Here is a 13,997-nt window from a genome sequence, read left to right as displayed (position 1 = left end):
GAACACATAGTACTCGTATTTCATAGCGACGGAATTTCCGTGTGAATTCGTCAATGTTTGGGAGTGAGGGATGCAGTAAAGAAGGATTAGTGGATCGGAAATGTGATTGTCATATTCCAAAAGAAAATCCTGTCGTTTCCATAGAAACGTTGCTCGATTTAGAAGGAAATGTCTTAGAACACATAGTACTCGTATTTCATAGCGACGGAATTTCCGTGTGAATTCGTCAATGTTTGGGAGTGTGGGATGCAGTAAAGAAGGATTAGTGGATCGGAAATGAGATTGTCGTATCCCAAAAGAAAATCCTGTCGTTTCCATAGAAACGTTACTCGATTTAGAAGGAAATGTCTTAGAACACATAGTACTCGTATTTCATAGCGACGCAATTTCCGTGTGAATTCGTCAATGTGTGGGAGTGAGGGATGCAGTATAGGAGGATTAGTGGATCGGAAATGAGATTGTCGTATCCCAAAAGAAAATCCTGTCGTTTCCATAGAAACGTTACTCGATTTAGAAGGAAATGTCTTAGAACACATAGTACTCGTATTTCATAGCGACTGGATTTCTGTGTGAATTCGTCAATGTGTGGGAGTGATCGATGCAGTAAAGAAGGATTAGTGGATCGGAAATGAGATTGTCGTATCCCAAAAGAAAATCCTGTCGTTTCCATAGAAACGTTACTCGATTTAGAAGGTGAAGTCGTAGAACCCATAGTACTCGTATTTCATAGCGACGCAATTTCCGTGTGAATTCGTCAATGTGTGGGAGTGAGGGATGCAGTAAAGAAGAATTAGTGGATCGGAAATGAGACTGTCATATCCCGAAAGAAAATCCTGTCGTTTCCATAGAAACGTTACTCGATTTAGAAGGAAATGTCTTAGAACACATAGTGCTCGTATTTCATAGCGACGCAATTTCCGTGTGAATTCGTCAATGTGTGGGAGTGAGGGATGCAGTAAAGAAGGATTAGTGGATCGGAAATGAGATTGTCGTATCCCAAAAGGAAATCCTGTCGTTTCCATAGAAACGTTACTCGATTTAGAAAGAAATGTTTTAGAACACATAGTACTCGTATTTCATAGCGACGGAATTTCCGTGTGAATTCGTCAATGTTTGGGAGTGAGGGATGCAGTAAAGAAGGATTAGTGGATCGGAAATGTGATTGTCGTATCCCAAATGAAAATCCTGTCGTTTCCATAGAAACGTTGCTCGATTTAGAAGGAAATGTCTTAGAACACATAGTACTCGTATTTCATAGCGACGCAATTTCCGTGTGAATTCGTCAATGTGTGGGATTGAGGGATGCAGTAAAGAAGGATTAGTGGATCGGAAATGAGATTGTCGTACCCCAAAAGAAAATCCTGTCGTTTCCATAGAAACGTTACTCGATTTAGAAGGAAATGTCTTAGAACACATAGTACTCGTATTTCATAGCGACGCAATTTCCGTGTGAATTCGTCAATGTGTGGGAGTGAGGGATGCAGTAAAGAAGGATTAGTGGATCGGAAATGAGATTGTCATATCCCAAAAGAAAATCCTGTCGTTTCCATAGAAACGTTACCCGATTTAGAAGGAAATGTCTTAGAACACATAGTACTCGTATTTCATAGCGACGCAATTTCCGTGTGAATTCGTCAATGCGTGGGAGTGAGGGATGCAGTAAAGAAGGATTAGTGGATCGGAAATGTGATTGTCGTATCCCAAAAGAAAATCCTGTCGTTTCCATAGAAACGTTACTCGATTTAGAAGGAAATGTCTTAGAACACATAGTACTCGTAATTCATAGCGACGTAATTTCCGTGTGAATTCGTCAATGCTTGGAACTGAGGGATGCAGTAAAGAAGGATTAGTGGATCGGAAATGTGATTGTCGTATCCCAAAAGAAAATCCTGTCGTTTCCATAGAAACGTTACTCGATTTAGAAGGAAATGTCTTAGAACACATAGTACTCGTATTTCATAGCGACGCAATTTCCGTGTGAATTCGTCAATGTTTGGGAGTGAGGGATGCAGTAAAGAAGGATTAGTGGATCGGAAATGTGATTGTCGTATCCCAAAAGAAAATCCTGTCGTTTCCATAGAAACGTTTCTCGATTTAGAAGGAAATGTCTTAGAACACATAGTACTCGTATTTCATAGCGACTGGATTTCTGTGTGAATTCGTCAATGTGTGGGAGTGATCGATGCAGTAAAGAAGGATTAGTGGATCGGAAATGAGATTGTCGTATCCCAAAAGAAAATCCTGTCGTTTCCATAGAAACGTTACTCGATTTAGAAGGTGAAGTCGTAGAACCCATAGTACTCGTATTTCATAGCGACGCAATTTCCGTGTGAATTCGTCAATGTGTGGGAGTGAGGGATGCAGTAAAGAAGAATTAGTGGATCGGAAATGAGACTGTCATATCCCGAAAGAAAATCCTGTCGTTTCCATTGAAACGTTACTCGATTTAGAAGGAAATGTCTTAGAACACATAGTGCTCGTATTTCATAGCGACGCAATTTCCGTGTGAATTCGTCAATGTGTGGGAGTGAGGGATGCAGTAAAGAAGGATAAGTGGATCGGAAATGAGATTGTCGTATCCCAAAAGGAAATCCTGTCGTTTCCATAGAAACGTTACTCGATTTAGAAAGAAATGTTTTAGAACACATAGTACTCGTATTTCATAGCGGCGGAATTTCCGTGTGAATTCGTCAATGTTTGGGAGTGAGGGATGCAGTAAAGAAGGATTAGTGGATCGGAAATGTGATTGTCGTATCCCAAATGAAAATCCTGTCGTTTCCATAGAAACGTTGCTCGATTTAGAAGGAAATGTCTTAGAACACATAGTACTCGTATTTCATAGCGACGCAATTTCCGTGTGAATTCGTAAATGTGTGGGATTGAGGGATGCAGTAAAGAAGGATTAGTGGATCGGAAATGAGATTGTCGTACCCCAAAAGAAAATCCTGTCGTTTCCATAGAAACGTTACTCGATTTAGAAGGAAATGTCTTAGAACACATAGTACTCGTATTTCATAGCGACGCAATTTCCGTGTGAATTCGTCAATGTGTGGGAGTGAGGGATGCAGTAAAGAAGGATTAGTGGATCGGAAACGAGATTGTCATATCCCAAAAGAAAATCCTGTCGTTTCCATAGAAGCGTTACCCGATTTAGAAGGATATGTCTTAGAACACATAGTACTCGTATTTCATAGCGACGCAATTTCCGTGTGAATTCGTCAATGCGTGGGAGTGAGGGATGCAGTAAAGAAGGATTAGTGGATCGGAAATGTGATTGTCGTATCCCAAAAGAAAATCCTGTCGTTTCCATAGAAACGTTACTCGATTTAGAAGGAAATGTCTTAGAACACATAGTACTCGTAATTCATAGCGACGGAATTTCCGTGTGAATTCGTCAATGCTTGGGACTGAGGGATGCAGTAAAGAAGGATTAGTGGATCGGAAATGTGATTGTCGTATCCCAAAAGAAAATCCTGTCGTTTCCATAGAAACGTTACTCGATTTAGAAGGAAATGTCTTAGAACACATAGTACTCGTATTTCATAGCGACGCAATTTCCGTGTGAATTCGTCAATGTTTGGGAGTGAGGGATGCAGTAAAGAACGATTAGTGGATCGGAAATGTGATTGTCGTATCCCAATAGAAAATCCTGTCGTTTCCATAGAAACGTTACTCGATTTAGAAGGAAATGTCTTAGAACACATAGTACTCGTATTTCATAGCGACGCAATTTCCGTGTGAATTCGTCAATGTGTGGGATTGAGGGATGCAGTAAAGAAGGATTAGTGGATCGGAAATGAGATTGTCGTACCCCAAAAGAAAATCCTGTCGTTTCCATAGAAACGTTACTCGATTTAGAAGGAAATGTCTTAGAACACATAGTACTCGTATTTCATAGCGACGCAATTTCCGTGTGAATTCGTCAATGTGTGGGAGTGAGGGATGCAGTAAAGAAGGATTAGTGGATCGGAAACGAGATTGTCATATCCCAAAAGAAAATCCTGTCGTTTCCATAGAAACGTTACCCGATTTAGAAGGAAATGTCTTAGAACACATAGTACTCGTATTTCATAGCGACGCAATTTCCGTGTGAATTCGTCAATGCGTGGGAGTGAGGAATGCAGTAAAGAACGATTAGTGGATCGGAAATGTGATTGTCGTATCCCAAAAGAAAATCCTGTCGTTTCCATAGAAACGTTACTCGATTTAGAAGGAAATGTCTTAGAACACATAGTACTCGTAATTCATAGCGACGGAATTTCCGTGTGAATTCGTCAATGCTTGGGACTGAGGGATGCAGTAAAGAAGGATTAGTGGATCGGAAATGTGATTGTCGTATCCCAAAAGAAAATCCTGTCGTTTCCATAGAAACGTTACTCGATTTAGAAGGAAATGTCTTAGAACACATAGTACTCGTATTTCATAGCGACGCAATTTCCGTGTGAATTCGTCAATGTTTGGGAGTGAGGGATGCAGTAAAGAACGATTAGTGGATCGGAAATGTGATTGTCGTATCCCAATAGAAAATCCTGTCGTTTCCATAGAAACGTTACTCGATTTAGAAGGAAATGTCTTAGAACACATAGTACTCGTATTTCATAGCGACGCAATTTCTGTGTGAATTCGTCAATGTTTGGGAGTGAGGGATGCAGTAAAGAACGATTAGTGGATTGGAAATGTGATTGTCGTATCCCAAAAGAAAATCCTGTCGTTTCCATAGAAACGTTACTCGATTTAGAAGGAAATGTCTTAGAACACATAGTACTCGTATTTCATAGCGACGCAATTTCCGTGTGAATTCGTCAATGTTTGGGAGTGAGGGATGCAGTAAAGAACGATTAGTGGATCGGAAACGTGATTGTCGTATCCCAAAAGAAAATCCTGTCGTTTCCATAGAAACGTTACTCGATTTAGAAGGAAATGTCTTAGAACACATAGTACTCGTATTTCATAGCGACGCAATTTCCATGTGAATGCGTCAATGTTTGGGAGTGAGGGATGCAGTAAAGAACGATTAGTGGATCGGAAATGTGATTGTCGTATCCCAAAAGAAAATCCTGTCGTTTCCATAGAAATGTTACTCGATTTAGAAGGAAATGTCTTTGAACACATAGTACTCGTATTTCATAGCGACGCAATATCCGAGTGAATTCGTCAATGTTTGGGAGTGAGGGATGCAATAAAGAAGGATTAGTGGATCGGAAATGAGATTGTCGTATCCCAAAAGAAAATCCTGTCGTTTCCATAGAAACGTGACTCGATTTGGAAGGAAATGTCTTAGAACACATAGTACTCGTACTTCATAGCGACTGAATTTCCGTGTGATTTCGTCAATGTTTGGAAGTGAGGGATGCAGTAAAGAAGGATTAGTGGATCGGAAATGAGATTGTCGTATCCCAAAAGAAAATCCTGTCGTTTCCATAGAAACGTTACTCGATTTAGAAGGATATGTCTTAGAACACATAGTACTCGTATTTCATAGCGACTGAATTTCTGTGTGAATTCGTCAATGTTAGGGAGTGAGGGATGCAGTAAAGAAGGATTAGTGGATCGGAAATGTGATTGTCGTATCCCAAAAGAAAATCCTATCGTTTCCATAGAAACGTTACACGATTTAGAAGGAGAAGTCATAGAACCCATAGTACTCGTATTTCATAGCGACGCAATTTCCGTGTGAATTCGTCAATGTGTGGGAGTGATCGATGCAGTAAAGAAGGATTAGTGGATCGGAAATGAGATTGTCGTATCCCAAAAGAAAATCCTGTAGTTTCCATAGAAACGTTACTCGATTTAGAAGGAGAAGTCGTAGAACCCATAGTACTCGTATTTCATAGGGACTCAATTTCCGTGTGAATTCGTCAATGTGTGGGAGTGAGGGATGCAGTAAAGAAGAATTAGTGGATCGGAAATGGGACTGTCATATCCCAAAAGAATATCCTGTCGTTTCCATAGAAACGTTACTCGATTTAGAAGGAAATGTCTTAGAACACATAGTACTCGTATTTCATGGCGACGCAATTTCTGTGTGAATTCGTCAATGTGCGGTAGTGAGGGGTGCAGTAAAGAAGGATTAGTGGATCGGAAATGAGATTGTCGTATCCCAAAAGGAAATCCTGTCGTTTCCAAACAAACGTTACTCGATTTAGAAAGAAATGTTTTAGAACACATAGTACTCGTATTTCATAGCGACGGAAATTCCGTGTGAATTCGTCAATGTTTGGGAGTGTGGGATGCAGTAAAGAAGGATTAGTGGATCGGAAATGAGATTGTCGTATCCCAAAAGAAAATCCTGTCGTTTCCATAGAAACGTTACTCGATTTAGAAGGAAACGTCTTAGAACACATAGTACTCGTTTTTCATAGCGACGCAATTTCCGTGTGAATTCGTCAATGTGTGGGAGTGAGGGATGCAATAAAGAAGGATTAGTGGATCGGAAACGAGATTGTCGTATCCCAAAAGAAAATCCTGTCGTTTCCATAGAAGCGTTACCCGATTTAGAAGGAAATGTCTTAGAACACATAGTACTCGTATTTCATAGCGACGGAATTTCCATGTGAATTCGTCAATGTTTGGGAGTGAGAGATGCAGTAAAGAAGGATTAGTGGATCGGAAATGTGATTGACGTATCCCAAAAGAAAATCCTGTCGTTTCCATAGAAACGTTGCTCGATTTAGAAGGAAATGTCTTAGAACACATAGTACTCGTATTTCATAGCGACGGAATTTCCGTGTGAATTCGTCATTGTTTGGGAGTGAGGGATGCAGTAAAGAAGGATTAGTGGATCGGAAATGAGATTGTCGTATCCCAAAAGAAAATCCTGTCGCTTCCATAGAAACGTTACTCGATTTAGAAGGAAATGTCTTAGAACACATAGTACTCGTATTTCATTGCGACGCAATTTCCGTGTGAATTCGTCAATGCGTGGGAGTGAGGGATGCAGTAAAGAAGGATTAGTGGATCGGAAATGTAATTGTCGTATCCCAAAAGAAAATCCTGTCGTTTCCATAGAAACGTTACACGATTTAGAAGGAAATGTCTTAGAACACATAGTACTCGTAATTCATAGCGACGGAATTTCCGTGTGAATTCGTCAATGCTTGGGAGTGAGGGATGCAGTAAAGAAGGATTAGTGGATCGGAAATGTGATTGTCGTATCCCAAAAGAAAATCCTGTCGTTTCCATAGAAACGTTACTCGATTTAGAAGGAAATGTCTTAGAACACATAGTACTCGTATTTCATAGCGACGCAATTTCCGTGTGAATTCGTCAATGTTTGGGAGTGAGGGATGCAGTAAAGAACGATTAGTGGATCGGAAATGTGATTGTCGTATCCCAAAAGAAAATCCTGTCGTTTCCATAGACACGTTACTCGATTTAGAAGGAAATGTCTTAGAACACATAGTACTCGTATTTCATAGCGACGCAATTTCCGTGTGAATGCGTCAATGTTTGGGAGTGAGGGATGCAGTAAATAACGATTAGTGGAACGGAAATGTGATTGTCGTATCCCAAAAGAAAATCCTGTCGTTTCCATAGAAACGTTACTCGATTTAGAAGGAAATGTCTTAGAACACATAGTACTCGTATTTCATAGCGACGCAATATCCGTGTGAATTCGTCAATGTGTGGGAGTGAGGGATGCAGTAAAGAAGGATTAGTGGATCGGAAATGAGATTGTCGTATCCCAAAAGGAAATCCTGTCGTTTCCATAGAAACGTTACTCGATTTAGAAAGAAATGTCTTAGAACACATAGTAGTCGTATTTCATAGCGACGGAATTTCCGTGTGAATTCGTCAGTGTTTGGGAGTGAGGGATGCAGTAAAGAAGGATTAGTGGATCGGAAATGTGATTGTCGTATCCCAATTGAAAATCCTGTCGTTTCCATAGAAACGTTGCTCGATTTAGAAGGAAATGTCTTAGAACACATAGTACTCGTATTTCATAGCGACGCAATTTACGTGTGAATTCGTCAATGTGTGGGAGTGAGGGATGCAGTAAAGAAGGATTAGTGGATCGGAAATGAGATTGTCGTATCCCAAAAGAAAATCCTGTCGTTTCCATAGACACGTTACTCGATTTAGAAGGAAATGTCTTAGAACACATAGTACTCGTATTTCATAGCGACGCAATTTCCGTGTGAATTCGTCAATGTGTGGGAGTGAGGGATGCAGTAAAGAAGGATTAGTGGATCGGAAACGAGATTGTCATATCCCAAAAGAAAATCCTGTCGTTTCCATAGAAACGTTACCCGATTTAGAAGGAAATGTCTTAGAACACATAGTACTCGTATTTCATAGCGACGCAATTTCCGTGTGAATTCTTCAATGCGTGGGAGTGAGGAATGCAGTAAAGAAGGATTAGTGGATCGGAAATGTGATTGTCGTATTCCAAAAGAAAATCCTGTCGTTTCCATAGAAACGTTACTCGATTTAGAAGGAAATGTCTTAGAACACATAGTACTCGTAATTCATAGCGACGGAATTTCCGTGTGAATTCGTCAATGCTTGTGAGTGAGGGATGCAGTAAAGAAGGATTAGTGGATCGGAAATGTGATTGTCGTATCCCAAAAGAAAATCCTGTCGTTTCCATAGAAACGTTACTCGATTTAGAAGGAAATGTCTTAGAACACATAGTACCCGTATTTCATAGCGACGCAATTTCCGTGTGAATTCGTCAATGTTTGTGAGTGAGGGATGCAGTAAAGAACGATTAGTGGATCGGAAATGTGATTGTCGTATCCCAATAGAAAATCCTAGCGTTTCCATAGAAACGTAACTCGATTTAGAAGGAAATGTCTTAGAACACATAGTACTCGTATTGCATAGCGACGCAATTTCTGTGTGAATTCGTCAATGTTTGGGAGTGAGAGATGCAGTAAAGAACGATTAGTGGATTGGAAATGTGATTGTCGTATCCCAAAAGAAAATCCTGTCGTTTCCATAGAAACGTTACTCGATTTAGAAGGAAATGTCTTAGAACACATAGTACTCGTATTTCATAGCGACGCAATTTCCGTGTGAATTCGTCAATGTTTGGGAGTGAGGGATGCAGTAAAGAACGATTAGTCGATCGGAAATGTGATTGTCGTATCCCAAAAGAAAATCCTGTCGTTTCCATAGAAACGTTACTCGATTTAGAAGGAAATGTCTTAGAACACATAGTACTCGTATTTCATAGCGACGCAATTTCCGTGTGAATGCGTCAATGTTTGGGAGTGAGGGATGCAGTAAAGAACGATTAGCTCTTTGGAGCACGGTGGTATACATAGTATACCACCTTTTGAAAATTTTCTTGGCTCTTTGCACAGTGGTTTAACTGCACGACCACCACTCTAATATGCTCACCTAGTTCTCTACTTATCAGACAGATGGCACTCACTGCCTATAAGGAATCAGTTCCCGCCAAGAATTGCATAGATTACAACTGTGAAAGCTGCGTGCTGAGTTGTGCATGGTTTTTGCGTGTGAATAGTGGTTTATAACGAATTTCTTGTTGCGCCTGTGTTTTTTCCATATCTTGGACGTCACAGCTACGGTATGAACCCATGTATACATTCATATGCACAATCTTCCGTTATTTATATACAATTTATTTTGGTGGTATATTATTTGTACCACCGTGCATGTAGCAGTATTCTATTGCATTTCGTTTCCTAGTATAAAATTCGAAATCCTCCGCTACAAAGTTTAGTTTTTAATTGTGTTGTGACTTATTTTAGCTCTTTCTCCATTTTGTTTTGCTTACGTATTCTTTACTTGGATTCAGGCTGTTGTTTGAAAATGAAAATGTCAAGAAGAGGCTTACGAGATGAAGAAATCGAACGATTATTGTGTGAAATTCCATCAGACGAGGATTCCACTGTTGACACCACAGATGACGAATCTGATTATGAAGCAAGCATTGTTGCGGAGGCTATTGTGTCGTCTGAAGGCGAAGTTTCAGAGAGCGAGGAAGAAAGTGAGTCCACTCCGCCAAAACGCGCTGCTGACACAGCGCCAACTTGGGGACAACAATTCAATGCTACCTCAGGAATGCAGTTCGACAGTGAATCAGGACCAAGTGCTTTTATTAGGGACATTGATGATCCAGAACCTATCGATATATTCGAAAAAATATTTCCAAAAGAGCTAGTTCAGCTAATCGTTTTCCAAACAAATTTATATGCGACGCAATCTGGCAAGTCTTTCACTCCAACAACTGACAATGAAATACGAACTTTCCTGGGAATCAACATTTTGATGGGTATAAAGCGTATGCCAGCATACAGAGACTACTGGTCTAGTGCCCCAGAACTTCATGATCGTTATATTGCATCTCTGATGGCAGTAAATCGGTTTGGATGGTTACTGAGGAACATTCATCTGAATGATAACACATTGCATCCAGAAAAAGGACACCCAGGTTATGACAAACTGTACAAGCTGCGACCAGTGATCAAGATACTATCTGAATCTTTTTCCAAGTGTTACCAACCCAGCAAACACCTAGCAATTGATGAGTCAATGATCAAATTCAAAGGCCGCAACAGTATGAAACAATACATGAGAGATAAACCCATAAAGCGTGGTTACAAAGTGTGGATGCTGTGTGACAAGACCTCTTACAACTTGAAATTTGATATTTACACCGGAAAAGTAGGTGACACAGTGCAAACAGGCCTTGGGGAGCATGTAGTGCTGAGTTTGTCCTCTGAACTCGTAAATAAAGGCCATTATCTTTATTTCGACAACTATTTCAATAGCTATAACTTGTTGGCTGGTTTACAGCAGAGAAACATATATGCCTGTGGGACAGTTCAACCAACAAGGAAACATTTACCCAAATTAAAAACAGACAAAGAATTAAGCAGAGGTGAATTTGACTGGAGGGTCAGCAACTGTGGCATCCTCTACTTGAAGTGGAAAGATAAGAGAGCTGTTCATCTCCTTTCAAATTTTCACAGTCCTGAAGTTACTACAGTGACTCGCCGTGAAAGAGATGGTTCACGCATAGAGCTACCTTGTCCTCAAGCAGTGATGGATTACAATGCACACATGAACAATGTCGACAAGTTCGACCAACTGAAAAAATCATATGAAATAAGCCGGAGAAGTAAAAAGTGGTGGCACCGAATATTCTTTCACCTGCTTGATGTCAGTATCGTCAACAGCTATATAATTTGGAAGGAACTAGGCGATAGAGAAAAAATGACTGCCAAAGTCTTCAGGATGAGTATCCTGCAAAGCTTAGTAACCCAGAAAACACCATTGAGGCCATCTAGACGTCATGAGAGTCAAGTCCACGTAAAGAAAAACAAGCCATATGTTTCCTCACGCCAGCGTCTCGACAATTCATCCCACCAGCCAGAGCGTACTACCGCCAGACGTTGTGCGAAATGCAGTACAAAAAAGAAGCAAGTGCGCACTTTCTGGATGTGCGCTGAATGCAAAGTGCCTTTGTGCCTTAGCAAAACAAAAAGGTGCTTTCAAGATTTTCACAAAAAGGAATAAGAAACATATTTTATTTGTAAGGTTTGTAATTTGATTTTGTATTGTAAATGACCAATTGCCAGAAATAAAATTATTTTACATTAATTATACTAATTATTACTGCTTAGAGTAGAATTTAAAGGTGAGTTACAAGCACAAACCAAGATATCTCAAAAACTTTAGGTACGGCCCTAAGTGGCATGGTGGTATATTATATATACCACCATCTAAAACCAAAATCAATACAATAAAAAATTTTAATTCATGTTTTCCTTTATTAGCAACCCCACCAGACATAGAAAATGCATGTTTTATTAAAAAATTAATTAAACATAAAATCTGTGCATCAAAGAGTTAGTTGATCGGAAATGTGATTGTCGTATCCCAAAAGAAAATCCTGTCGTTTCCATAGAAGCGTTACTCGATTTAGAAGGAAATGTCTTAGAACACATAGTACTCGTATTTCATAGCGACGCAATATCCGAGTGAATTCGTCAATGTTTGGGAGTGAGGGATGCAGTAAAGATGGATTAGTGGATCGGAAATGAGATTGTCGTATCCCAAAAGAAAATCCTGTCGTTTCCATAGAAACGTGACTCGATTTAGAAGGAAATGTCTTAGAACACATAGTACTCGTACTTCATAGCGACTGAATTTCCGTGTGAATTCGTCAATGTGTGGGAGTGATCGATGCAGTAAAGAAGGATTAGTGGATCGGAAATGAGATTGTCGTATCCCAAAAGAAAATCCTGTAGTTTCCATAGAAACGTTACTCGATTTAGAAGGAGAAGTCGTAGAACCCATAGTACTCGTATTTCATAGGGACTCAATTTCCGTGTGAATTCGTCAATGTGTGGGAGTGAGGGATGAGTAAAGAAGAATTAGTGGATCGGAAATGGGACTGTCATATCCCAAAAGAAAATCCTGTCGTTTCCATAGAAACGTTACTCGATTTAGAAGGAAATGTCTTAGAACACATAGTACTCGTATTTCATGGCGACGCAATTTCTGTGTGAATTCGTCAATGTGTGGTAGTGAGGGATGCAGTAAAGAAGGATTAGTGGATCGGAAATGAGATTGTCGTATCCCAAAAGGAAATCCTGTCGTTTCCATAGAAACGTTACTCGATTTAGAAAGAAATGTTTTAGAACACATAGTACTCGTATTTCATAGCGACGGAAATTCCGTGTGAATTCGTCAATGTTTGGGAGTGTGGGATGCAGTAAAGAAGGATTAGTGGATCGGAAATGAGATTGTCGTATCCCAAAAGAAAATCCTGTCGTTTCCATAGAAACGTTACTCGATTTAGAAGGAAATGTCTTAGAACACATAGTACTCGTATTTCATAGCGACGCAATTTCCGTGTGAATTCGTCAATGTGTGGGAGTGAGGGATGCAGTAAAGAAGGATTAGTGGATCAGAAATGAGATTGTCGTATCCCAAAAGAAAATCCTGCCGTTTCCATAGAAACGTTACTCGATTTAGAAGGAAACGTCTTAGAACACATAGTACTCGTTTTTCATAGCGACGCAATTTCCGTGTGAATTCGTCAATGTGTGGGAGTGAGGGATGCAGTAAAGAAGGATTAGTGGATCGGAAACGAGATTGTCGTATCCCAAAAGAAAATCCTGTCGTTTCCATAGAAGCGTTACCCGATTTAGAAGGAAATGTCTTAGAACACATAGTACTCGTATTTCATAGCGACGGAATTCCCATGTGAATTCGTCAATGTTTGGGAGTGAGAGATGCAGTAAAGAAGGATTAGTGGATCGGAAATGTGATTGTCGTATCCCAAAAGAAAATCCTGTCGTTTCCATAGAAATGTTGCCCGATTTAGAAGGAAATGTCTTATAACACATAGTACTCGTATTTCATAGCGACGCAATTTCCGTGTGAATTCGTCAATGTGTGGGAGTGATCGATGCAGTAAAGATGGATTAGTGGATCGGAAATGAGATTGTCGTATCCCAAAAGAAAATCCTGTCGTTTCCATAGAAACGTTACTCGATTTAGAAGGAAATGTCTTAGAACACATAGTACTCGTAATTCATAGCGACGGAATTTCCGTGTGAATTCGTCAATGCTTGTGAGTGAGGGATGCAGTAAAGAAGGATTAGTGGATCGGAAATGTGATTGTCGTATCCCAAAAGAAAATCCTGTCGTTTCCATAGAAACGTTACTCGATTTAGAAGGAAATGTCTTAGAACACATAGTACCCGTATTTCATAGCGACGCAATTTCCGTGTGAATTCGTCAATGTTTGTGAGTGAGGGATGCAGTAAAGAACGATTAGTGGATCGGAAATGTGATTGTCGTATCCCAATAGAAAATCCTAGCGTTTCCATAGAAACGTAACTCGATTTAGAAGGAAATGTCTTAGAACACATAGTACTCGTATTGCATAGCGACGCAATTTCTGTGTGAATTCGTCAATGTTTGGGAGTGAGAGATGCAGTAAAGAACGATTAGTGGATTGGAAATGTGATTGTCGTATCCCAAAAGAAAATCCTGTCGTTTCCATAGAAACG

General features: G+C 40.0%; 1 protein-coding gene across 1 annotated transcript; it reads left to right on the top strand.

Moving 5' to 3' along the window:
• The first annotated feature begins 9,786 nt into the window (after positions 1 to 9,786).
• On the top strand, positions 9,787 to 11,490 carry LOC124799217 (piggyBac transposable element-derived protein 4-like). Its single transcript, XM_047262753.1, has one exon. The coding sequence runs from the start codon at positions 9,787 to 9,789 to the stop codon at positions 11,488 to 11,490; it is 1,704 nt and encodes a 567-aa protein (XP_047118709.1).
• The last annotated feature ends 2,507 nt before the right edge of the window (positions 11,491 to 13,997 follow it).

Source organism: Schistocerca piceifrons, chromosome 5 (assembly GCF_021461385.2).
Source record: "Schistocerca piceifrons isolate TAMUIC-IGC-003096 chromosome 5, iqSchPice1.1, whole genome shotgun sequence".
In the NCBI taxonomy this organism is placed as follows: Eukaryota; Metazoa; Arthropoda; class Insecta; order Orthoptera; family Acrididae; genus Schistocerca; species Schistocerca piceifrons.
The sequence above is the reverse complement of the archived record's forward strand: the minus strand, read 5'-3'. Positions and strand labels throughout refer to the sequence as shown.